General features: G+C 27.0%; 2 protein-coding genes and 1 long non-coding RNA gene across 4 annotated transcripts; 1 reads left to right on the top strand and 2 right to left on the bottom strand.

The window, feature by feature from the left end:
• Positions 1-6,454: 6,454 nt before the first annotated feature.
• On the top strand, positions 6,455-10,543 carry LOC101491155 (uncharacterized). Of its 2 annotated transcripts, none has more exons than XM_004505384.4 (6): positions 6,455-6,666; positions 7,860-7,943; positions 8,168-8,265; positions 8,452-8,551; positions 9,699-9,881; positions 10,287-10,543. In XM_004505384.4, the coding sequence occupies exons 2-6, from the start codon at positions 7,887-7,889 to the stop codon at positions 10,407-10,409; spliced, it is 561 nt and encodes a 186-aa protein (XP_004505441.1). In that variant the 5' UTR covers positions 6,455-6,666; positions 7,860-7,886; the 3' UTR covers positions 10,410-10,543. The 2 variants fall into 2 exon arrangements, with proteins under 2 accessions (XP_004505441.1, XP_073226483.1); XM_073370382.1 differs by having other exon boundaries at positions 6,457-6,666; positions 8,146-8,265.
• Positions 10,544-14,987: 4,444 nt separating this feature from the next.
• Positions 14,988-17,633, bottom strand: LOC113787113 (uncharacterized). The gene is made up of 2 exons (XR_003473403.2): positions 17,441-17,633; positions 14,988-15,238 (listed from the first exon to the last, which is right to left on the bottom strand). It is a non-coding gene; the product is annotated as an uncharacterized lncRNA (long non-coding RNA).
• Positions 17,634-23,323: 5,690 nt separating this feature from the next.
• Positions 23,324-24,958, bottom strand: LOC101490631 (small ribosomal subunit protein eS28-like). Its single transcript, XM_004505382.4, has 2 exons — positions 24,821-24,958; positions 23,324-23,702 (listed from the first exon to the last, which is right to left on the bottom strand). Exon 2 carries the CDS (start codon positions 23,699-23,701, stop codon positions 23,504-23,506), a length of 198 nt encoding a protein of 65 aa, XP_004505439.1. The 5' UTR covers position 23,702; positions 24,821-24,958; the 3' UTR covers positions 23,324-23,503.
• Between the last annotated feature and the right edge of the window lie 1,419 nt (positions 24,959-26,377).

Here is a 26,377-nt window from a genome sequence, read left to right as displayed (position 1 = left end):
TATATATATATATATATATATATAAAACTGCACACCATTAAATATGTTTTTTTTCATATTAGTAAACAAAATTGTACTAAAATCATTTTAATTCTATATATTACGGTTTAATTGAAATTATATTTTGAAGTCAAATAAAATTTCTCATATAGATCGCTACCGTGCTCTTTTATTTTGTGAGTCTTAACTCCGCTCTAACAAATAAGAATAGTTTTACACAATTTAAGGATATCAAATATAATTACCATTAAACAATTGTGCATATTAAATAATAATAATAATAATAATAATAATAATAATATGTTCAATGTAATGATAATAATCCATCCAATATTTAAGAGTGTCAATTTTATTAAGACGGTTGATAGTGGTATATTTGTCATATTTCTTAATATGCAAATGTAGATTTCCAACTTTGAGTCTCATGTGTTTCATATTTGGTGGGCGGAATCTTAATGGGCATAACCTGCTGGTTTAAAAAAAATTGAGAGTCAAGACATCATATATATGTGAGTGACTAAACAATAATGAATTCTTAAAAATAGAAATTGATAAATAATTCAAATATTGTGAAACTTAATAAAAAAGCACGATAAACTTGCCTGATATGCATAAGTTTCTATTGGTTTCCACTTTCAGTAGTTTTATCTAAAGTTAATAGATCAAACAATTAACAATGAATATCTTGTTGCATTAACATAATAAAAAAAAAAAAGGAAAAATAATTGCATCTTCACAAGGTTCTAAAGTCAAAATCTAAATTATCGTATAACGGTATATAATTAATACACGATTGGTTAATGGTGTTTGTTTCCTATTTTTCTTAAAAAAAATTATTATTTTTTATTAAAAATTTAATTTTTTAAACTAAAAATCATGTTGGATTGTTTGAAATTGGTTAAAAAAGTCATGGTTAAAAATAAAGAATTTAAAAATAATAGTTTTTCATATTTACTTCTTACAATAAATGAGAAAGAAAAAAACGACACAAAATTAAAAAAAAAATACAATTTAACTCAATTTAATACTATATTACGATTCTTAATTTAAGCAATTGATAAGAGAAAAAAAAGTAAATCGAGAAAATTAATAAATAAAAAAATTAATATTTTAAAGTTATATGAGAAAATCGATACCATATTACAATTTAGCTAAGTTTTTCTCAATAATGTTTCACATAATAGTATATGAGAAAATTAATATTTTAAAGTTATATTAAAATTACTTTTTAAGTTATTTTAATTTAGAAAATAATAGGATTTTAAACATGTATTAAAATTATAAATTTCACTTATTTATTATGTGTCATTTAGATTATACAGAGTTGATTCAAGTCTCTCAGTTAAAATTTAGTTGATTTGAATCAAATTATGATTAGTTTTCACACTATTTCATATACAAACAATTTTCTTCATTCATATGAAAGCAACAAAAGAACATCACACATTTCTCTCAAAATCTCATTCATCATAAATACTTTTTGAAAACACAATCTCTTTGATGTCTTTTGTGGGGAATGAAGATATAATATGGTATAGTTGTCAAGACAAACTCTTAAATTAAAGTTTTGATGAAAATAAATAAAGGTTAATTATTAATGTTAATTATACTTCTAAAATGTTAAGTTAATTTATGCTTTTGAGTGAATTAATTCAAAGAAATGAATCAAGAAAAACAAAGAAATCAAATAAAATCTGAACACATAAAGAAACAAGAACATTCTGGACAAAACGGAGAATGTTCCTCAGGATCAAGATTGATCATCACAGCCTCAAGATAAATCAATCTCCATTAGTTCAAAGAAGATCCTGCCATTACATTTAATACTAATGTTATCAGTACTTGACAAGGATCAAGTAGGATCCATTCAAATCACTAAGATAAAAGACCATGAATCAAATAAGTTAAAACAAACTTTGAACCTTCTCCACCTTAACTGTCATAAAAGTAAATCAATCCTGATATGTACAAGTCATCCAGAGTGATCAAAAATGAACCACTAGACTGATCATCAATCTCAAAAAAAGTTCAAAAACTGACAGTCCAAATTGTTTATCAATCTCCACGATTATGCAGAAGTTCAATATCAATCTCCATATTTCTATAGAAGTTCATCATCATTCTCCAAACAGTTTTGGACAAAATCAAATCTCCAGATCGAAGCAAAATCATCAACAAATATATCTGAAGTATAAAGGATCATTAAACATAAGAGAAATACGATCGAGAACGAAAAAAAATGCTCAGCCAAATAGATTTGATAAAGTATTCAAAGGCTGGAATATTTTTATTCATATATATTGGTTTTGGTCAAAACTGACAAAGCACTACCAACAGCTCTTTTGACCATTATTAATTGCTCAAAAACACCTATAAAAGAAAGGCCAATGCTGAGGGAAATTGCAAAAGTTCAAGGGCAATCAAGTCTCACAAATCATTCACATTCGTATACTTGAAATTCTCTTTTTGTCAAGAAAGATTTAGTTCTGATTATATATTATACTCTATTATTATTGTACGGAATTCTTTGTAAATTATCGAATCTCAAATAAGAGTTAAGGCATCTCAGATTCTATCCAAACAATCTCATCATAATTGTAAAACTCAAACTATAAGAGTTTTAGTATAGTTTGAATAAATTGTATGAAATTCTATCAAGGATGATAGGCGATGTGATTAAATCTCTTTCTGGGTGAAAATAATTAGAGTTTATAACAGATCAAGGTTGATCTAAACTAGATGCTGTTAAACTAAGAAGGTTCTTTGTTTTAAACACTTAGTGGAAAAACTCATAGTTGTGAGATTTGACGTAGTCCAAGTAGTTGAACCAGGATACATTCTTGTGAGGTATTCTTTCTCTTATCTCCTTATTTATTAAGCATGCTTACTTACTTGAGTTAAAAACATAAACTGAATTTATGTATTTTAAGCTAACCAAGAACGTTCTCTATTTTCTGTTTTCTTAACCAATATCATTCTTGAGTTAAATCTTTAAGTTTTTTAGGAATTTTTAAATAGGAACATTTACAATTCAAACCCCATTTGTTGTAAATCGACTTTGCTACTTCAATAGTAAGTGTTCTTAGTTTGTGAAATTTTATCGGAACCAATAGTAAACTGGTTTAAAGGAGAAAGAGAAACATTATTTTTACCTAAAATTGCGGATTGTAGATTCTTAGGTTCTCATTGTTCTTTTAGAATTAGAATTGAAAATTGTTCAATCATTTATTGAAAATCTCTTAGTGATTGATTCAATTAAATATCTAGTTTGTCTAAAATTCAATTTGAATTGAAAACTTATTTTTACCAAATTTGTGTTGTCACTTGGGTAAAATTCATAATCTTGACAGTGGAAAGTTTTAATTCTCTTGTCCCTTGAAATTGCATTATTTATGTAATTTTGTTATTGTAATTAGTTTGATAGTTGTATTAAAAAACTTAAACAAATTATGTGTAAATAAAAACATGCAAGTAAATAGTTCTCTATTTGATAAAATTATGGTTAAGAATGTGTGCTTTGCAATTATTTTAGATACTTACATTTAATCGTTGCAATAACGTTAATAAAAGTTCTTGAAAACGAATTGGGACCACAATTTTTAGTTTACGTAAATGTAAGATATTCTCCCCTCTAATAACATGTATCCATTGTATCACTTAATTAATCTGATCAAAAGACAATCTATCTATACATTGTAATAAAACAAAGTTTATATTTTATAGCAAATGTGACTTAATTACAATACTTATTTATTATAATGTTTTTATTAAAGAAAATCAATAAAGAAGAAGAAATGAAGAAATAATATACAAACCAGAAAAGCTTTTTGCTTATTTGGAAAGAAAATGAACAACAAAACCTCAAAAACATAATTTTCACTTTTCATATGGATCGGCAGTTTTGTGTGCACCTTTAGTTTCTAGTGCAAGGTAAATTGTTGTTAAGCGACATAATTTAGATAATTTGATGCATTTAAATGTGAAAATTGAGCCAAAGTTATTAAGTATTGAGTGAGAGGACCCACTTAACTATGTGTAATGATTTTCTCTTTGTAAAATTAATATAGTTAATAGAGTAAATATAAAAGCCCACTTAATATAGTTAATAGAGTAAATCTGTTTCATAACGCCCAAAATATAAAATGTTATAATTGTGGACCATAAAAGCCCACATGTTTTTTTAATACACGGATATTTTCTCAAGTTTATATTGAAGTTAAATGCAATAGAAAATTGTTCATGTGATTTCAAGATTTAAAACTTATTAGATACTATAACTTAAAAAATAAAATTTATTAGATATTATAACTTAAAAAATAAAACTTATTATATACTATATAATTGTTGGTATAGTAGTGGATTCTTTGTGAATAAAAAAAGAGCATAAAGGATTCTTGATAATTACAGGATTTGAGATTATTTTTTTTCTCTTTTTAATAGTCTTACTAACCGGATTTAATGGAATCTAAAAAATTGTTTTGTTATAGTTATTGTTGATTAAGTGAGAAATTGGTACATTCATCATGCTCAATCTTTATTAACAGGGCTTCATCAATATGATTTTAATCACCTTGTATAAGGCATCGGTATTTTAATTTATTAATTTCCATTTTAAATTTATTTTGGTATGTTATCTGCTATATCGCATATATTATAAATCATAATGATTTTAATTTATCGCTTCTTAACTATTTACTATATGTACCAATATATTAAAATTTAAAGAAATTCGAATCACCCTAATTGGTATTTCAAATAAATTCATTAATTTTTACGATCATTAGTTCGGGTCTAATTGTCATATATAGTTTTAAAGTTGTTAGATGATAAATTTACTATTTGTATTATTTAATACATACTACTCTCTTCTCTGACCGTAAGATTTTTGTGTTTTTGTTGTCTCTTTTTATAAGATAATTTTTGAATTTGTAATTGTATTAACTATTTCTTTATTTATATCTTTGTAATTTAATCACTCATTCATGAAATCAACAATCCAAAATAATCTATTTTAGTTTAAAAAATATTTGATATTTAAAATATATTTGATATTTTGTCATGTATATACTGAGACATTTTCATTAGGAAAATGAACAATGAGCATAGTATTGAGTAACAAAAATATCAAAACATATTATTTCACTTCATTACATACTATTTCATTGCTCTATACTTTGTTCATTTTAAAATATCAAAATAGTACTTCAATTCATACCAAATTATTTATAGATTCATTTCACCTCAAGTTGTGTGGTACATGTCCAATTGGTTAAAACCAACATCAAAAGCGAGCCTAGAGGATTGTACCATGCACCCCCACATTTAAATCTGCCACCCCCTCAAGACACATAAAAATATAAATTTATTATTTGAACCATTTATAATAAGTTTTAAAATTGATAGTTTCGGAAGTTTCAAATTTTCGAAACTCTGAGAAGTTTAAATTTTTTAAAATAAGGATTACATTTCAATAATTTAGAAAGTTTCTAAATAGTTTCAAAAGTTACCAAATCTGGAACGTTACGAACGTTTCCAACTCTTGAAGTTTTCGAAATAATGATTACATTTCAAAAATTTGAAAAACTTTTGAAACTTTCAAAATATGAATAATTTCAAAATTTTCCTATTTTGAAAGTTTTGAATTGTTTGAAAATTTCAAAAACTTTTCAAATTTTCGAAATGTAATCATTATTTCGAAAACCACAATAGTATGGTTGATTAGTAATAAACAATTGATTAAATGAAGTTAGTAGTCTTCAAAATTGAGTTATTAGTCTTCCTCAACAAATATAAAATATCTTAATTCATTAATTAGTTATCATAGAGTATGGTTGATTAGTAATAAGCAATTGATTAAATGAAGTTAGTAATATCTCAATTGTCGGAAAACGCTGTCAGAAGGTGGAAGGTCGGTGGGGTGATGACAAAATTAGAATCGTTTTGGAGTTTTTGGGATTTAGAATTTTTGGGAGTTAAGTGGATAAAAATCGGATAAAAGCCAAATACAAATATAAAATATAAGTGAGTATCCAACTGATTGATGAATAAACTGAATTATAACCATATTATTTTAAGCAGATATTTAAAATAGATTTAAATCCGATTTTGAATTTAAACTCATAACCGGATTTTTTACACAGTCCTAGGTGGAGGGTATGAGTTAAACCTTATTTTTTTCTTACTCTTAAATCTTTTTAAAAGTTTTAAATTCTATTTAGATTGATTAAATTAAAAGTGTATTTTACACATCTAAATTGACAGATTTGAACATATATTCTTATGTATTTAAGATTATTGGAGTGGGAGAAGAAACAGTGGTCAATTAAGCCTCAAATCCCACTAAGCATCTAAATTATGGCCCATGTTTGGGGTGTTTTTTTTCCAACCCATTTTATTGTAATTTTTGTGGATCAAAATCATGGGCTATATGAGGCCCATCCTACGTTTCATCCCCATCCCAGATTCGCAGTACAGATTGATAGAAACAGAATCGCGAAAACCTTTGGAAATACTTCACAGAGATCTTCTCAGTCCCGGCCACCGTCACCGGTCCATTTTCCTACCTCCGTCTTCACCATCAAAGATCGCTGCTCGCTTCTTCTTGCAAATCGTAACCTTAATCTGCTTCTCTGATCTCAATTTTTCAGCTCTCTTGCACAGTTGAAGGTATCTCAATTTTTCAGCTCTCTTTCGTTTAATTTTTCAGCTCTCTTTCGTTTAATTTTTCATATGCATTCTGATCCTCCTTCTATTCAGGTCTTCATTTTTGGAGAATTAATTATTTTTTGTTTTTCTGTGTTTTTGAAAAATCAACTTAATAGATATTATTATGTCAGTGGTTTACTTTATAGTGATAATATCTAGAAAATACCTCTATGCGCAATAACAATAGAGAAAGGTTTGAAGGTCATAATCATTTCACTGATCTGATAACTGATTTAGGAAAAAGTGGTTGTTCTCACAGTTTCCCAATAACTGCAACAAAGTTCCAACGAATAACCAGGAATCGGAAATTGGCGATATTGGTATGCTTTTGGGGAAAGTTTGAGCAAGGCATGGTATTTAAGAATTGAATAAAAACATGACGAGCAAGAGGTTGGAAGCAGGTGTGAGTTGGGTACCCAATGATCACCTGTACATGAGCAATGGATTGATCCCTATGGGGACAACTATGAATTGAGAACTTCTATGTGCACATGTCATCTATTTAAAGTAACATGCATTTTCACACCCTCTTTTATGACTTCCATTACTCCCTCCATCCCAAACCTGTGGTGGTTTAAGGTTTTCGCAAACATGTTAAAAAATCATTTAACTGATATACTATATTTGTATCAATATACACTTAGTTTTATTATTAATTGTTTTACAAATTCTCGTAAAAATAAATCATCTTAATTATATCTAAGGGTAAAGTTGGAAAACAAAGGTCATTTATATCTCGAATTTACAAAATATCCATTTGAAACTAAAATAAAAAACTTAAACAACCAAAGATAGGGAATGTTACTTTTTTTTGTTGCATGTAATGCGTATGTGCAAATTGTTTTTTCTCTGTAATTTTGTTTTATTCTAAATAATATCATGTCTCCCCTAATAAGACACAGCAATAGAGGTTCTTTTGCCTATAGTTTTTCGCAGTATGGTTGCTAGACTTGCCACTATAACTTGTTCCATGGTTAATTACCTTGTCAATTTTGGGCAAAAATATATTCTCTAAGAAAGTGTTTTGGTTTTGCGCTTGTACGATCTTGTTGGTTTATCTTAAACTGGGTTTCTAACTTGTGAGGATGTTTAAAAAATGTTGGATTTGTTTCATCCATACCATGTTGAATAATTTAGTTTTATTATTTCTGCAGTAAAACAAAGCTGAGTGAGCTCTAACAATGGCCCCTGTTGCTCCTCGATCTGGCGATGCGATATTTGCTAACATCGAACGCGTTGTAAGCAAACAAAAGCAAAACCCTCATTATACTCTGTTCGGTACACAAAAAAATATCACTGCTCAAATTCCCACTTCCCCCCTATTTTCCACCCATAAACTGTTGATCGCACAATTTTTTCTTTTGCTTTACCCAAAAAATGTCAATTTAGTTTGAAATTCATGGAATCTTATTTTGAGTTCATTCTATCCATCTGCATTAGATATTCCTCTTGGATTGTGCAGAATGCAGAACTGTTTACTCTGACATATGGGGCAATTGTGCGTCAATTGCTTACAGATCTGGAAGAGGTTGAGGAAGTCAACAAGCAACTAGATCAAATGTACAATTCTGAAACTCCCTCTCTCTTTAAATTCAATAAGTTTTATTACCTGTATCTTCTGATGCTGTAAAATTTATTTTTTCACATCTGATTCAGGGATTTTTAGTTCAATGGTTTGGTGTGTATTTGTATTTGGGTTACTTTCTTTCATCAATATAATTTTTTTTATTTGGTTGGTATTTTCAGGGGTTATAACATTGGAATCCGTTTGATTGATGAGTTTTTGGCTAAATCTAATGTCTCAAGGTGTGTCGATTTCAGAGAGACGGCTGAGGTGATTGCAAAGGTATTGTGTTGTTGTATGGTTTTTTACTCTTTTTAGATGCTGGGAAAAAATGTCTGGTGATTTATCCTCATTGTGATGAAGGGCATGTAGAAATGACATTCTGTATATCTACTCAATTAAAAGTACATGTTTCATAAACTTGTTTTCATGTTCACTTTAAAAGAAGAAAGAACTTAAATGGACATGTTTCATAAACTTGTTTTCATTTTCTCTTATTAAAAAGGTTGTTCTTTTATTATTTCATTTTCTACCATGCTTTAGTTATATAAGTTTTCTCCTGTTTTAACGTCCACATAAGCCAAAGTCATGTGAACAAGTAAGTATGTTTATAGGTTTATTATTTTATTGAAATGAATGTTATAGATATATATGATTCAAAAACAATAGACTAGATGCAATAGAGGAGGAACTTGCTACATAAAATTATCATTACCATTATTTTCCTCTTATGAGTTCGTAAATCGGCAAGATGCATTCAGCATGTGTGTGGGGTGGGGGTATTCAATTGATTTTTGAACACATGAAATACGTCTGGTTTCAAGAGTGTTGTTCCTTGCTTATGAAGATATAATTGCAGACACTTAATTGTTCTGGTTTGAGCCCAACATAAGGGTCAGGTTATATAAAAAACTATCATTATGGAGTGCATTGTATATCCATTATAAGTTATGTCATTCTTAGAATTGTGATTTAGATGCATGATATAATGACATTTGTTTTCATATAGATTATTGTTTGACTTTTACCTTTTTAATCACACCACTTATAGGTCCAAAGTTTGTCTTCACCCTTTACCGATTATTTTTTCGATATTATCTCGTCTTGGCTCATTGTTATTGGATGACCCTAAATCCATATTTGGACTTCTTTGTGACCTTTAAATTGTATTTCCTTGTTTGTTTTTTAACGTCGTAGTTGGTTATGGTTGGTTTGTGCTACTTGTGTTTAATTTCATTTTCTAACAGGCGGGTGACTGTCGACACATTTTGATTGGTATGATTTTTACAAGAGTGGGCTATGTGCTGCTACTTGGTTGTGTGCTCAGCATCTTTTTTCTTTATTAATTTAATTATATTATTACTAGTAATGCACCGTTAAAGGAGATGACTTTTTATTTTTATCAATCCGTAATTGTGCTTTTATACAGGTTGGTTTTAAAATGTTCCTTGGTGTTACTGCATCCGTGACCAATTGGGATGCTGAAGGGACGTGTTGTAGCATTGTTTTGGAGGATAATCCTTTGGTAGACTTTGTTGAGCTTCCTGACAACTGTCAAGGTCTGTACTACTGCAACATATTGAGTGGAGTCATCAGAGGAGCCTTAGATATGGTTAGTTTCTATTTCTATTTCTTATCTCATTTGACATATCAGTTATACTTTATAAAACTTCTATTCGTCATTCTTTTAATCAGTTCTTGTTGTTTTAACACTTGGGAAACTAACAAAATATAATAGTAGTTTGATTGTCCGTATTTTTCTCAAATATGAAATAGATTATTACTCATGATTTTGTATAGAAAGGGACTCAATTGTCAAGATTTTGTCCTGTTAACAAACCATTCATTAGTTTCTGAAGGCAAGTTTCTTTAGCTTCTCCTTTCATAGCAATGAGGAAAAAAACCTTTATCAGTTATTTTTCCTGGAGGAAAATGAGGCATGGCATGCAATGTTCTACTTCTCACATGTTCTTCGATCTGTTTTGAGTTGTCATGATTCTTCTACGTTCATACTCAGGTGTCAATGAAGGCTGAGGTCACTTGGCTACGTGACGCGCTTCGAGGAGATGATGTGTTTGAGTTGCAAGTAAAACTTCTCAAGCAAGTTCCAGAAGAGTATCCATATAAGGATGACGAGTAATATTCTGTTGTCATATTGTACTTCATCATTTCCGAAGTATTAGTTTATTATATTTCTGCCTGGTGTGCATTTTGATGAAATTAAAAGTACAATAGAAAATCTTCAATTAAATCATTATGATATTGGCTTTGACAGCGGACTAGGATCTATCCTTACTTCTGAGAGCTCTTTAGATTCTTAAAACTGATCTTATGGGCCTGAGGGAGATGTTAAATATCAGCATACTATCAGTTCACATATATATTTGAATCCCCTGCTCCTGTGAATTGTGGTTTTCATTAGGGCCTTGAACCATTGGTTATCATATATAACTTCAGGCACCTAAATTTTCTCGTGTCTAAGATATCACGTTTCTCATTTACTAATTTTAATTTTGCTTTTCTAAAGGGAACTTAGTTTGACAAAATCAGTGATATCACGCTTGTCATTTACGAATGGCACAATCAGTGATATTTCATTACATCTCTGAAATTTAATTTTTTATAATATAAAAAATATATCATTAAATGCATGTTGGGTATCACTATTAGTTTGACAAAATCTTGAAATCACTGGGTTAAAATAATTGAATTTTTTTTTAACTCTTTATTTAAATTTTTTGTTTTTACCAAATTACTCTATTTTTAAAATTATATACCAATTTTTTTTTCTTCTTAGTTACAAGTTATTTTTGTAAATGATGACTTTGTTTTAAGAAAACTCGAGTTTATAAAAATGATTTTCTTAAGAATTTTTTTTTTCTTTTACAAATAAATTGGTTAAAAAATAGGTTGGACCAATGCATAGTTTGTTGTGCCACCAAGATACTGACACAGTTCAGTCTAAAATATCGAATCTGGTCTGATTGAATCAAGCTCTGATTTTTAACAAGTAAACTATTTTTATTTTTTTTAATAAAAATTGGCCCATTATGCCCAATTGGTAACAGACCATTCAGGTTTGGCCAAAATGACTAGTTGTTTTTTTTTGGTAGTTTCTTTTTCCATCTTTCAATGTCCGTTCGAAAGAATATACTCCGATAACATCTTTCAATGTCCGTTCGAAAGAATAAACTCCGATAAATAAGCACCTAACACTATCAACCTCAACACCAAATTAGATATTTGGACAGTAGAAGGAAATCATTATCTCAACAAATCTGCAGAAATTTATTGGTGAAGATTCTTTACTAAAAAATGGTAAAGATTGAAGATGAAGTTGAAGAAAATCACTAAAGGCTAAATGGATGTATCCTTTGAAAGTACACATCGACTTAGTTTCTTGGGACATTCTCAAATCTTGAAAAAAGAGTAGTACTAAAACTTTTAAAAATAGCTTCCTTTCTTATGTGGTAATATGGTGGTGTTTAAAGTGATGGCTCAATTAAGTTACTCACCGGTGGCTATCAACAACAATCAAGAGCCATTTGATCAATTATGCTCAGAGATCCTCTTATTATATATTCGCACATTTCTGTTTCTCTTCCTTTCACCTTTCACCCCCTTCTTCTCTGATCCCAAACCCCATACACACTATCAGTTATTGGTTGTCCTCTACACAACCTGCTTCTGAGATGTTTTTGCAACAGCTTTTATCCACCGACAATCTCACACAAAGATTCCAAAATCAACCTCTTCTATATAAAAAAAAAAAAAAAAAAAAAAAAAAAAAAAAAAAAAAAACATTTTTACAAATTGACCCAACAATAATAATTTGCAAGTACTAAGGATGAGTTTAGGCAACTTGAATTTATGATCTTAGTTTCATTATGCTATTGTAAAATAGGTACACTACCCTCGTATCAAGTTCTCCATGAAATCGAAAAACCCATTATGGAAATTAGATTATGGGAGGAAAATTTTCAAAATATATTTAAAAATCTCTAATAACTATATTAATGTAGTAAAATTAAATAATTTAATGTATCAATTGGACAAGTGGTTGCAATGATTAGGTTTAATTCAAATCAATGCATCTTTTAAGTTATCAATGACTACACATTTTTTCAAGAGTTATTTTTTTCTTCACCAATTGGTATGAGTTTTTACATAAATAGATATACTTTATAACCAGAAAAGACAAAACAAAATTCATGTTATATGAGTTAAAATTATGTCAAAAATATTTACGAGTCATTTATTCTATTCACTAGTGCACGAGAATAAATGAATGAACTTTACTCTGTAAACTATCATTGATCGATAGGTTTGATGTTAATGTGCAGTTCACTTTAAGGTTTCCAAAGTATTCTGAAGGAGATTTGCTGGTTAACCCGTTTGTATATAATATATAGGCTAAATTACATTTGTGGTCCTTTAACTTAATCTCAGATAACGTTTTAGTCCTTTATCTTTTTTTTTTTTCCGACTTGGTCCTTTATTTTAATTTTAAGTGACAATTTGATATTTTATGTTTTAAAATTTCAACAATGTTATCCTTTTTTATACAAAAATTCAAAAAAAAAATCAATCAAAACTCATAAAATTAATTATATTCTTCAATATAATACAAATTTCATCAAATTCGTAACGCAAATCTTCAAATAAACTCATATTTTCATACTTTATTTGATATTGTTAGGAATAAAGGACTAAATCGGGAAGAAAAAAAAGATAAAGGACTAAAACGTTACCTGAGATTAAGTTAAAGGACCACAAATGTAATTTAGCCTAATATATATATAGATTGGTGGAGGTGAATCGAACCTAAAGTTTAATGTGACACACACGTTTTATAATTTATTTGTGCAACCTTCATCATCACCAATTTTATCTTTTTATTCAAGATTTGCAGCATACTCCCAACAAATGATTCAACGATCTTTATGTTCGATTTACAATTTATTTGCAAATATATGGTTGTATTATTAAAGGAGATAAACATTTATATATTTTGACTATAGTGAAAGGCACACATTTAATTTATATGAATATATGATATATTTAAAGTTCTAATTTCATATGTGGTTCTCCAAAGTAATTATATTTGTTTGTATTAAATTTTACATGTGATTAGATTGATATGCATGATTTAGAATTTATTCAAGTACATGGATTTTGATAAATATAAATATGTTTATTTAATCATACGTTCAACTTATATATATATATATATATATGTGTGTCCAGAATGAAAATTATCATCTACTTTATGCATGTAACTTTATTGGTTTACCACATTTTGATTGTTTTATTTTGCATGTTGGCCTATAAATTATTGTTGTGTTCTTAATACTTGGATTGGTACATTGATAGAGCAATTGAAAATGGAGGTTGGATATAAATAAAAATAAAAGGACAAATATATCAGATATGTTAATATACTTGAATATGACGTCAAAACAAATTCCATATGCATTTATATTATTCTAACTGACTCGGTTTGAAGATTATTGGTACAATTTTATTTCATGTTTGATTATCATTATTATTATTCGTGAAAGTTGTGACTCTGTGAGACCGAAAAATGTGCAAAACTATATTCATAGCTTATAGTAGAAAACATTAAAAATGAGCATAATAGAACTCAACTATCTAACTAGTAAAATTTGAAATCTTGCGGGAATTTTCTTGTATACTTGAAGACTTGTGACCCATCAATTTAGCGATTGAAGTTATACAACTTATTGTCAAGAATCGCACTGGCCCGTAAAGGTAGCAAGAACCCGTTTGTAAAATTGGTTTAATTTTTTAATTAATGTGTATATAGTATTATGAGTTTCACACCATCTCACCTCAATATCAAAGACATTATTTGAATATTTTAATTGCACGTTGGTATAATTTTGTAGTAACATAAAAATGGTGTAAATAAATTATCATAAGTATCAAGTTCATGCTTAAATCGAAATTGTTGTTTCATGTAAGAAGTTCTTAAATTTAGAATTAATGATTATCTGAAATTATATATTATATGTGAATGATAGTATGAAAGTAATTGTTTTTTGTTTATTTTGATATTAAAAATAATTTGAGTATATATTTTAAAATTATTGTAACTTGATAAATGTTAATAAAAGAAAGTAATAGAAAATTTTATTGATTGTATTTATTATTTATTTTCTATTGTGATATTTATTTAGATTTACCATAGAAAATATTTAAATATGAAACTTTAATTAACAAATAGAATTCATGATATTTGATTACTTATTTGATTAATATAAATGAAATGAATGCTTATTCGTCAAGGAGTAGATTACTTACATGTTTGAACTCACCATATGATATTTGATTATGATAAATTTTTATGATTAAGTTTTGTTAGTTTGTGGCAATATATATTTAATGCATTCAATTTATTATATCTTGAACTTGGGATATATTCATAAAATAATTAGAATTTTAAATTAAGATTCTTATTAAATATATTAAAAAGTAGAATGACATAAAAATTTGTGTATGTGATAACTGAGATGCTTATTAATTGTATGTGATACAATATGAAAAGATTAAATCGCAAAAGTGTCATGGTTTGGTGATAGTTTGTCAACATTATCAAGAATATAAAAAATAATTGTTTGATGTAAGTCATGACTTGTTTCGGACCTAATATAACATATGTTGTTGGAAGATTAAGTTGGTATACATGCAATCCAAGTAAAGAACATTGACATGTTATTAATAAAGTATTAAAATATTTGAAATGAACAATTAACTATAGTTTAATCTATCGTGGAGATCTTTCAGTTTTAGAAGGATATACATATGTCAATTGGTTAAATTATGTTGAGGATCATGCTTTCACAAGTGGATGGATCTTCAATCTTGGTGGATGTTCAGTTTCTTAGGATTCAAAGAAATAAACTTGCGTTGTCGACACCACCATGGCTGTATAATTTATTGCTCTAGCTGTATATAGCAAATAGGTTGAATGACTAAGAGATTTGTTGTATGAGATACTAATTTGGCCAAAGCCAATCGCACCAGAATCCATACATTATGATAGTCAATCCACACTACCAAAAACATATAGTCAAGCATATAAAAAATAAAAATAGACATATTGGTTTAAGACATAACTATCTAATAGATTTAATGGAGTTATATTCATAGTGTTTGTAAGAACTGAAAAGAATGAAGTGATATCCATAGTGTCTGAAAACGAACATGATGTTAAAAACATTATTAGGGATGTGATACAAGCTCATATCTAAATAATCACAAATGGTGGAAAAAATCAACTAACACTTGAGTAACATCAAGTCTTAAGTTCAATGGAGAAATTACACTATTATAGTGATTGAAGTACTTGACAATAGATACATCTCAGGGAGTAAAAATACTTGGACCATAAAATAAAAGTGGTAGGATGAGGTCTCCTCATCATGTACATATAGCATATATTTGTTGGAACGAACATGGCAAGGTAAGACCTTAGTTATGGGGTATGCAATTTCGTGTTTTGCAGGAACATGCACCAGACTTTTCCCATTAATCTTATGCATGAGTTACATTAGTGAGTGATCAATAGTGGAATCAAAAGTTGAAGACTGGGATCCATTAGAATATGCATAGGTTTGGATGCAAAAAATCTTGTGTATGCCTCTTGATGACCTTCCTATTTCCAACCTAGAAAATACCTTAAATTGCTAAGTATTTTCAACTCGAATTGTTTCTGCAACTTTTTATGAGGTTGATTAAGTAAATCTTGATTAGGTCTAGCTAGGATGATGTCATACACATATACAACAAGTTCCTGTAGAAAGGATGGTTCACAGGCTAGTGTAGGTGAAAAGTAAAAAGGAGAAAGAAAAAAATGTTTCACGGAAAAGGATATTTCATGAAATTAGGAATTTTCTAGTGGTGAGTTTGTAAAATTTGTAGCCTTTGAAACCATTGGGGTATCCAAGGAAGACACATTGGTCAACCCTGAGGGAAAATTTGTTTATGTATTGGGGAATAGTTGCAGGTTAGCTAAGATAGCCAAAGACTTTGAAGTGATCATAAGTTGGAGGTTGGGATTCTATTGATGAGATGTTGCAGTAGTAACACAATATCTCTAGAAACTGATCGGAACCTTGGATTGAAAGTAAAGAGCTCAAGCAACATTGAGTAGGTGCTGATGTTTTCTTTCGACCACTAAATTTTGTTGTACTCTATGAGGACAAGAGAATTGGTGCTAAACACCATGTTCGTGCAAAAAATCAGCAAGTGCCCATTATTTGGTATTGTCAGTGCGAAAAAATTTTATACTATAATTGAATTGGGTCTTAATGAAGACAAATAATTAAATGATTCTCTTATATGATTAAGATTTAGATATAAAAAGATAAAGTCAAGTAAAATGATTATGATCATTGACAATGGTTAAAAAATAAGATTTATTATTATAAGTTGGCTTAGCATAGGGACCCTAAACATCGTAGTGTATTAAATCAAAATTAGTATTAACGAAGAGATTAGATGAAGGGAAACATGTATGAGAAATGAAAATTCACTTTATTGGTAAATAATTTGACTACATAATCAGAGAGATGACCAAATCTATTATTTCAAATGCTTCATATGCATTTAGTTGTTATATTACAAGTTGCACTAGGAGCATGTAAATTCAAATCTACACGAGGACTAGTAAGACTAAAAACATTAGATTGAGAACCATAAATATACGAAGTTCCAAACAAATAAAGTTCACGATGTATTTCACCCATGTTAATGGTTTTCTTCAGCATTGGTGATTGAATCATTAAAGAATTGCAATTAAAAATCAGCAAAAAAGAAGATTGTTTTGTCAAAGCACTAACTAAAATGAGATTTACACAAAAGTCAAGAATTAACAAAACATCCATTAATTGATTTGAGGGTTGATATTAACACACCTTGATTTGAGGGTTGATATTAACACACCTGACGGCTATAACCTTGACTTGAGTTTTATTTTACAAATTTACAAACTTGTTTGCCAAGAAGGTATATGAAGAAAAAGATCAAAATTGTAACAAACATGGGAGGTAGCAACAGAATCTAAAATTTATTTAATAGAAAAGAAATGATGAGAATTATTGAAAGCATAACTAAATAAAGGAAAATCAATTATTGTAGAACACATACCAAGGGGTTCTTCTGAATGATCAAGGATATGAATAGCCGCCTTACTCATTTGAGATTGGAAGAAATAGATGAGTTGTTGATACTATTAAGAGTTTTTTGTGGTAATTATATCATCTCTCATCTATAGACAAAATAGAGGAGAAATATAAAGAATTATGACAAACTTTGTATGGCTATCCTTCTTGTTGAAAGATAAATGACTCAAGTGTTATCTTAAATATAAAAAAATTATGATATTTTTAAATTATGAAATATAAAAGGTTTACTGTCTCGTGAATGGTTAAAAAAAATTAATTACAAAAAAACATTTACTATCTCATTCAATTGTTCCTACTTTATTTTCTTGTTTTTATATACAATTTTTTAAACGAATATCTCTTATCTTGATTTGTGAGAGTTTTATTAGCTTATTAAAAATAATAGTAGCTTTATTAAAAATATAAACTTTAAAAAATTGAAAATTATTATGTGTAATTAATTCATATAAAATATATTTTTATATCTTTAATCACTTTACATTTGACATTCCAATTATTACTATTATACCTTTCTATTGTATTAAGTTAAACAGTGGTATTTAGGATCTTTTATATTTATATCTCTATTTTTTAAATTTTACATCTACCTTAACAAAACAAAAAAACTCTTATGATAATCGCAAAGAATTGAATAAAAATTGTGTTTAGCTGCAATAGAAGTTCGTTCTGAAGATGTGATCATACATTAATTTTAATTTTTTTTTCTTTTTATTTTAGCAATTGTAAAATAATTTATTTAATAAATTAATAATAATTATAATATTTTGAAAAACAAAATATTATTAATAAAATAAAATACATTAAATTGAATAAAAAATACGGTTGATTAAATGTGTCTGAACAAATAACGCGCTATACTATTTTAATAATTCTCTTATATTTTATAGATAAATTTAAATTATTTTAACAATAGTCTCATTTGTAGATTAGCAACTCAATTCTACTTTATTAACGACTTCCTCTTATTTTTTCTCTGGATCAAATAAATAAAAATAAATAATAATAATAAAAAATGTAAATTATGTTAATAAAATAAAATACATTAGATTGAAGAAACAAAATATATTAAGTTAAATAAAAAAATACCACAAATTGAAGAAAAAATACATAGCTGCACTTTTGTAATTGGTTTAAGATTAAATCACATGATACATCACGAAGTAATATACTCGTTCACAGTTAGTTGCACTTTATCATTCACATGAACAATCATGTGAATAGATATATTATTTCCTTAACGATCACGTGATGATAAAGTGCAATTAAATGTGGGTGAATATATTACTTACTTAACTATTATGTCGTCTTAATTTTGAACTAATTAAAAATGTGCAACTATGTGTTTTTTTGTTGTTGTCAATTTGTGGTTTTTTTTTAATTTAATGTATTTTGTTTTTTCAATTTAATATATTTTATTTATAATTTACTTTATTATTATTAATTTTTATTTATTTGATAAAAAAAAAATAGAATGAAATCATTAATAAAATATAATTAAGTTGATAATTTATCTGCAAAGGAGACTGTTGTTAAAATAATTTAAATTTATTTATAAAATAGAAGGAAGTTGTTAAAATAAGATAGGCTAAATTACATCTGTGGTCCCTTAACTTAATTTCAGGTAACGTTTTAGTCCTTTATCTTTTTTTTTTCTTCCTGATTTAGTCCTTTATTCCTAACAATATCAAATAAAGTATGGAAATATGAGTTTATTTGAAGATTTGTGTTACTAATTTGATGAAATTTGTATTATATTGAAGAATATAATTAATTTTGAGTTTTGATTAAATTTTTTTTTGAATTTTTGTATAAAAAAGGATAACATTGTTGAAATTTTAAAACATAAAATATCAAATTGTCACTTAAAATTAAAATAAAGGACCAAGTCGGAAAAAAAAAAAAGATAAAGGACTAAAACGTTACCTGAAATTAAGTTAAGGGACCACAAATGTAATTTAGCCAATAAGATAATACATTATCTATTTAGGCACATTCAGTCAACCACATTTTCTTTTCTTCAACTTAATATATTTCATTTTATTAATAATATTTTGTTTTTCAAATTATTATAATTATTTTTAATTTATTAAATAAATAATTTTCTAATTACTAAAATAAGAAGAATAAAATTTTTGAACCAGTACATGGTAGCATTCCCCGGAATGTGAACTCCTATTGCATCTATTTTTTTATTTCCGCTAATCACAAGCCTAATAGGATATTTTGATTTTTTTTTTTTTTTAATATAGGGTAATATGGTGTAAAATTTAAACAATAGGGATATAATTATAAAAAATCCTAATATTTAATTTGATTTTTCGTAATTAAAAAAAATTAACAAAATATTAATTTGATTTTTTGTTGTTGAAATATTACATAACCAACATAAAGTTGATTTACTATTAGAAAAAAAGATAATATAAATCTCTATAATCTTTGACGAGGACATAATCCTCTATCTTAAATTTGTTATTAAAAAATATTAATATTTTAAATTAATTATTTTCAATTTAAAATTTATGCAATTCACCTCTCAATTTTTTTATTTTTTGTTATTTATTTTATTTTATTTTATTTACTGTTTCTAAAACTCCAAAAGAAACTCAATGAACAACTTATCATTGAAGAAATTATGTTATTTGAATTTTTACACTAATACTATTCGCTTTCACATCTATTAATTAAACACATTTTTTTAATAAACTAAGTATTAACAGACATGAGAGAAATATATCAAGGAAAAAAAGTAATATAAAATTATTAAATAATATGACAAAAGATAACACACAAAAATTTAAATATGACAAAATTATCAAATTAGAATTAATTATTATTTTTCCTAAAAAATTACAATCTTGCTTTTCACGAGATCAATCGGAAAAAAATTCTTTACATGCCAGTTTTTTTTTTTCATGTTAAAATTGAATAAGTAAAAATTTATTTTTAATCAAAATAATATTAATAGTTAATTGCATGACAGTTTTTGTTATGTTAAAATTGTATAAGTGAAAATTTATTATTAATTAAAATAATATTAATAGTTAATTTACAATTATCTTTAAAATTATAAAGTTAAATTCTTACCACAAATTAACATTCTTAAGTGATTAGAAAAAAAATCAAAAACAGTTATTTTTTTACAAAATGTTAAAAAGAGTTTTAGTCTCTCCAAGTCAATATACATATATCTCAATTTGATTTTTTTCTTTCTAGACATGTTTAGAATATTTTAAAAATTCAAAATTCGATTTTTATATTTATATTTTTATTATTTTTCTTTTGAGTTTTGACGTATAAAAAATTTAAATTTTTTGTAGAAGAATTTTTATAATATTTTAAACATACTTACAACATATCATTCAAAAAATGAATAATTAAAGGATAATTAAATATATTTTATTTTATCAAATATTTAAACTATTTTTAAGATAATTTTATAGAACTAAAAATTGTATCTTTATAAATTTTTGTAAAGACTGAGAGCTATGATTTCATAGGAACTAAAAATAAATTTAATATTATAATTTTTTTTATATAGATAATATGAAATTTATTTTACAAAATATGGGCAATCAAAAAATAAAATAAAAATAAAGTATTCTAAATTTGAATATATGTTTGATATTTAAAAATGTATAAACTCAATGCTCTTTTTATTTAAAGTCTATAAAGATTAATTTATTTGACTTTAGTAATGCACTTGTAAGACTTTAAACGAGAACCTTATTAGAATAAAGAAAAATAGAAAGAAAAAGAAATATTAAAAAAAAAATAACGATAAAAATTTATAATTAAAAAATGGGATATTTTGTTAGAGGAACTTGTGGGACTTATAAAACAAATTTTTGTCTATTTAAAAATAAAATTCAATTACAAAATTATTTTTATTGTCAATTCAAAAAAGATAAAGAAAGAATAAGATTAAATAATAAGATAACAATGGAGAAAATATAATATATTATATAATAGACAATAATTTCAAATGCCAATTTAACTACTTTTGTTTGTCAAGTGATGAATATTTATTGGTCATTATTTTTAAAATCATTTTGAGACAATTATTTAGTTTTTTTTTTAACTTAATGTTATTTTTAAAGTTATTTTGAATAAATGAATCTTGAATAAAATAAAGTCTTTATGCTTTCATTTTTTGATTAACCAATTATTTTGTATTGTTTTGTTTTGTTTTGTTTCTTTAGTTTAGCGCAGTGCGAAATTTCGGTGAAAAAACAACAAAACTCATAAGCAGTATTTTAATCATATCTGAAGTTGAAGACATTCAAATGAATTCAAATTAATTGCAAATAAAATATAACATTCATAGTTACAACTTTCATGAAAATACTAAAATCATATTTGGACTGTAAATGGGTTAAAATTGCAACTCAATGAAAGCTAACATCTATGGCTTCATCTTTTTTTTTCAACGTGTGTGAGTCAACTGACCAATTTCTCTTAAAACTTGTTTTTATTAACCAAGTCTATTCATGAGTCATATAAAAAAAAATTCATTCATTTCTATACACAAGAATAATTTCATCCATTCCTCATACTTAAGCATTCAAAATCATATGATAAATTAAAAAGACTTTCTTGATCAAGTCGGTTGTATAATCGAGTTTTAAAGCTATACACAAAAATGAGAGGGGATATCAATTGTTAGTGTCTATAATTCTTGATATGAATCATCGAGGGACATCAATGTATTGTGTATCGAGGGCTAAATAAGGTGTTATTTAGAAAATCCCTAGATATATATTTTTAGGTAGCAATCTTGCAAGAGTGGGATGTGATCTTCGTCTTGAAGATAAGTTTGTGTTCAAAATTCGGAGGGTGTTTCGTGATTCTGAGTACAAGAGTGTTCAGAAAGAAGGGTTTGTGTGCAAGACTTTATAAGATCCGTTGAAGGATCTTGGAAACACTCAACCAATAATCAAAGAAAGAAAGCTTTCATTCGATTGAATAAGGAATATATATTCTTCGAGCGAGGACGAAGTAGAATAACTTGCATATAATTTTGTCTTGGTTTTAATTGTTGAATGAAATTATGTTTTTAACATTAAGTTCAACATTATTGTGTTTCATTTTTGGTTCAAATAACATTATTGTTGTATATATGATATTTGATAATCTATAATGTTTGACTAATCTTATAGTTGACAGATTATAAAAACCACTTAAAAACTGTATGGTATTGAAGGAGCATCATGCAAGAGGTTCAAAATTCAATCTATCACACTAACAATTTCCCCCTCCTCTAACTAAGTTACTAATCACTAACTAACGTTAGTTCATAAAAAAAAAAAGTCTTCTCCAATTCAAGAACGTGTTGAATTGCAGATGTGCTCCATCGAAGGAGGGCATAATAGACCAACGATGAAAGCTCTAGTAGGAGGCACTTGGTTACTCGAATAACCGTACCATGATGCACATTTTTAGTGGTGTGATCAACGCCTACGGAGAACAGAATCGCCACTTGACAAAGAGTGGTGTGAACAAGGTTAGCTTGTTCAACAAAACAACCACTCTTCTGAATAGAATGACATCATCATTTTCCATTGATTGTCAGCTGACACTATTGTTGTGCTTCAAGCTGGGAGAGTGATTGGCATTTGAAGCCAACTTGGCTCATGCCCGTGTTGGAGATAATACTAAGAATTAGCATATTAATGTAAATCATAAAAACCGAAAATAAAATAAAACATTTAGCACCTTGGATGCAGGGATCATAGATAATACTAAGAATTAGCATCATTAGTATAAATCATAAAAACCACAAATAAAATAAAATAAAACAATTATATAGTCAACACAAAAATTTATTCAAAACACCCAAAATAAAATATAAAGTCAAAATAGGTGGTTAATAATTAAAATTTAAATAATAACAGTTCACATCTGCTAAATAACACCCAAAACACAAAATATTGAAGGTTTCATTATCACAAACAACTGTCAAATACCACCAAAAACACAAAACATTGAAGGTTTCATTATCGCAAACTTGACACTTCTTTTTAAAACTCTATCTCAACCTCCTTGCTTCTCTTTCAGACTCGAGTAGAGTGAGGACATCTCCTTCTCTGACTGGTCCTTTCACGTTCCTCGTGATGAGACGGGTATGATCATCATTAAACCTCACCCTAACTTGAGTCACCTGTCCTCTAGAACCGGTACGGCCAATAACTTTGACGACAGAAGCATACTTGACTTGAGAATCCATTCTGTTCAAACATAAACACATTTAGAACATTTATAAAGTACCAAAATATGCTTGACATTACATGTATATGTACAAAATGTAAAACAAGTCCAGGCCAATCTAAAAGCATGGGTCTCGAAATACAAATTTCAGTAGTGTAGCTATGTAGTCAGTAGCAGATAGGGTAGCGTGGTGGCCGGCCCTCAAAACGCTAAAGCGGTATAGAAGGTGGCAGCCACTACGCCAAAGTCTAAGGGAACATTTAGATGCAATTAATATCATACACATGTGAAGGCAAAATTGACTACATAATATGATTATCAAGCAACTGGTATTTCAAATTGAACATTAGTAGTTAGAAGTAAATAACAAAAAACCATTAAGAATACAATGAAATGAGTTCCACATAGTTCGGTGAAAATTATTATAATCAATAAGAAACAAATAATATCTATCATAGTCGTTAATGAGGCCTTAAAAGATCGAAAACTCATATAAATCAACCCAAGAAGTCCTTAAAATCATTCAAATCATAGTACAGTATAAAGGGTTAATGGCAGTTCAATGTACAAAAATGTGAAGCGCTATTGATTTCTAAACAAGAAATACCATTTTGCAAATAATATATCAAAACATTTAGAACAAACTTGAAAAACGCAAAAACTTGTTCCTGCCAAATGTTTATGCAAATTTAACGTAGATATGGTACACTGAAATAAAATTTATGATTATAACAGGAAGAAATTATAGATAGGCATTAATAGTTGAGTTCACAATTCAATTTGTGAAAGAAAATTAGAGTACCCAACAACAATAAATCAAACGAAGGTGAAAAAACTTGAGGAAACAAAAAAGACTTTCGAAGAGTTAAAACCGCCCAAAGGTCGCAGCAGAGAAAAACACAGCGATCCGACCAATTAAGATCAACTATCTCATCGATTTCATATTCAATAAGTATGGAAACAACAAAAATTCAAAAACTACAATTTTCATAATAGCAAACATCATTCTCGCAGAACCATTGAAAGATCAACCGTAACAGATTCAAAAACGAAAAAATTAAATGGCAGAGCAATATATAACTCAATAATAAGAAAATTGAATAATGAGAATAAACGAAATCGAAAGAGGAAAACTAACTTGCTGTTGATTGACGAAAGAGAGCACCCGAAACAAGCTGCGAGAAAATACAGAAACCCTAATTTCTGTCTATTAGGTTCGGTTGTTTATAAATAGTTGAAAACCGTAAACAATTCATGGGCCAGCCCAATAACGTGGATTCGGATTACCTGATTTTAAGGTTAGAACGGCGGATTTTTTATAAAATTTTATTTTTTTTAATTTAATATTAAATTGACACATATTCAAAAAAAATATCAAAATGTCTTCTTTTTTTTTTTTAATAGATAATCGGATTTTAGATTTTAATTTTTTTTTCTTCTCATATTATCAATTGAAAAATTGTTTATTTAATAAATTAAAAATAATTATAATATTTTAAAAAACAAAATATTATTAATAAAATAAAAAAATACATTACAATTAAAGAAAAAAATGTGGTTAATTAGATGGGTCTACAAAATAATGTGTTATATTATTTTAACAACTCTATCATATTTTATAGATAAATTTAAATTTTTTTTAAAAGTATCCTGTTTTGAAAATAAATTAGCAATTTAATTATATTTTGTTAATTACTCCTTCCTATTTTTTTCATATCAAAATAAATAAAAATTAATAATAATAAAATAAAATAGCATGAAGTCGTTAACAAAAAGTAGAAGGAAGTTGTTAACAAAATATAATTATTAATATTTGTTTTACAATTTCCTCCTTCATTATTATTATTATTATTATTATTATTATTAATTTTTATCTACTTGATTTAGAGAAAAGAAAGAAGAAATTCTTAACAAAATATAAGTAAGTTGCTTATTAATCGACCAAACATGAGATAGTTTTAAAATAATTAATAAAAGAGTTGTTAAAATAATATAATATGTTTGTTTAGACACATCTAATCAACTATATATTCTTTTAATGTATTTTATTTTATTAATAATATTTTGTTTTTTAAAATATTATAATTATTTTAAATTTATTAAATAAACAAATTAGATTTAAGAAGTAGGACATTTTGATATTTTTTTCGTGTTAATTTGGTGTCAAATTAAAATATATATATATATATATATATATATATATATATATATATATATATTTATAAAAAATCTGAGAACTGCACCATGTCTTTCAAATAATTTCGTCCGTATGATGAATTGCAAGCTCTACATTAAGCCACGTGTTCAATATTTATTATTATATTAAAAAGGCTTAATTGCATTTTTTGTCCCCTATTATAGGTGAAAGTTGAAAGTAGTCCCCCCATTTTGTTTGTCTCCAGTTTTAGTCCCCAAACAAAATTTGAGTCCAAATTTGTCATTTTTTAAATGACGTGTTACAGACGCTTATGTGGAATAAACTCATTATTATATTATTTTTGATTAAAAAATATAATTTATATTTTTAAAAACCATTATTATAATTGTGACAATATTTTTAAAAATACAATTTAATTATTAAAATTAAGTTAAAAGAAAAAACACCTAAAATCATGAACCCTAAACAAATCAAAATCAAAAACATTCATTAACTCATCGTGTCCCAGATCTGATGTGTAATGAAACACCCACTGTG

This window comes from Cicer arietinum, chromosome 6 (assembly GCF_000331145.2).
Source record: "Cicer arietinum cultivar CDC Frontier isolate Library 1 chromosome 6, Cicar.CDCFrontier_v2.0, whole genome shotgun sequence".
In the NCBI taxonomy this organism is placed as follows: domain Eukaryota; kingdom Viridiplantae; phylum Streptophyta; class Magnoliopsida; order Fabales; family Fabaceae; genus Cicer; species Cicer arietinum.
The sequence above is the reverse complement of the archived record's forward strand: the minus strand, read 5'-3'. Positions and strand labels throughout refer to the sequence as shown.

Coding starts and splice junctions, on each gene's coding strand:
- LOC101491155 (XM_004505384.4), top strand. CDS start 7,887: ATGGCCCCTGTTGCTCCTCGATCTGGCGATGCGATATTTGCTAACATC. Junction 7,944..8,167: donor TTGCTAACATCGAACGCGTT/GTAAGCAAACAA, acceptor TGGATTGTGCAG/AATGCAGAACTGTTTACTCT. Junction 8,266..8,451: donor AACAAGCAACTAGATCAAAT/GTACAATTCTGA, acceptor TGGTATTTTCAG/GGGTTATAACATTGGAATCC.
- LOC101490631 (XM_004505382.4), bottom strand. CDS start 23,701: ATGGATTCTCAAGTCAAGTATGCTTCTGTCGTCAAAGTTATTGGCCGT.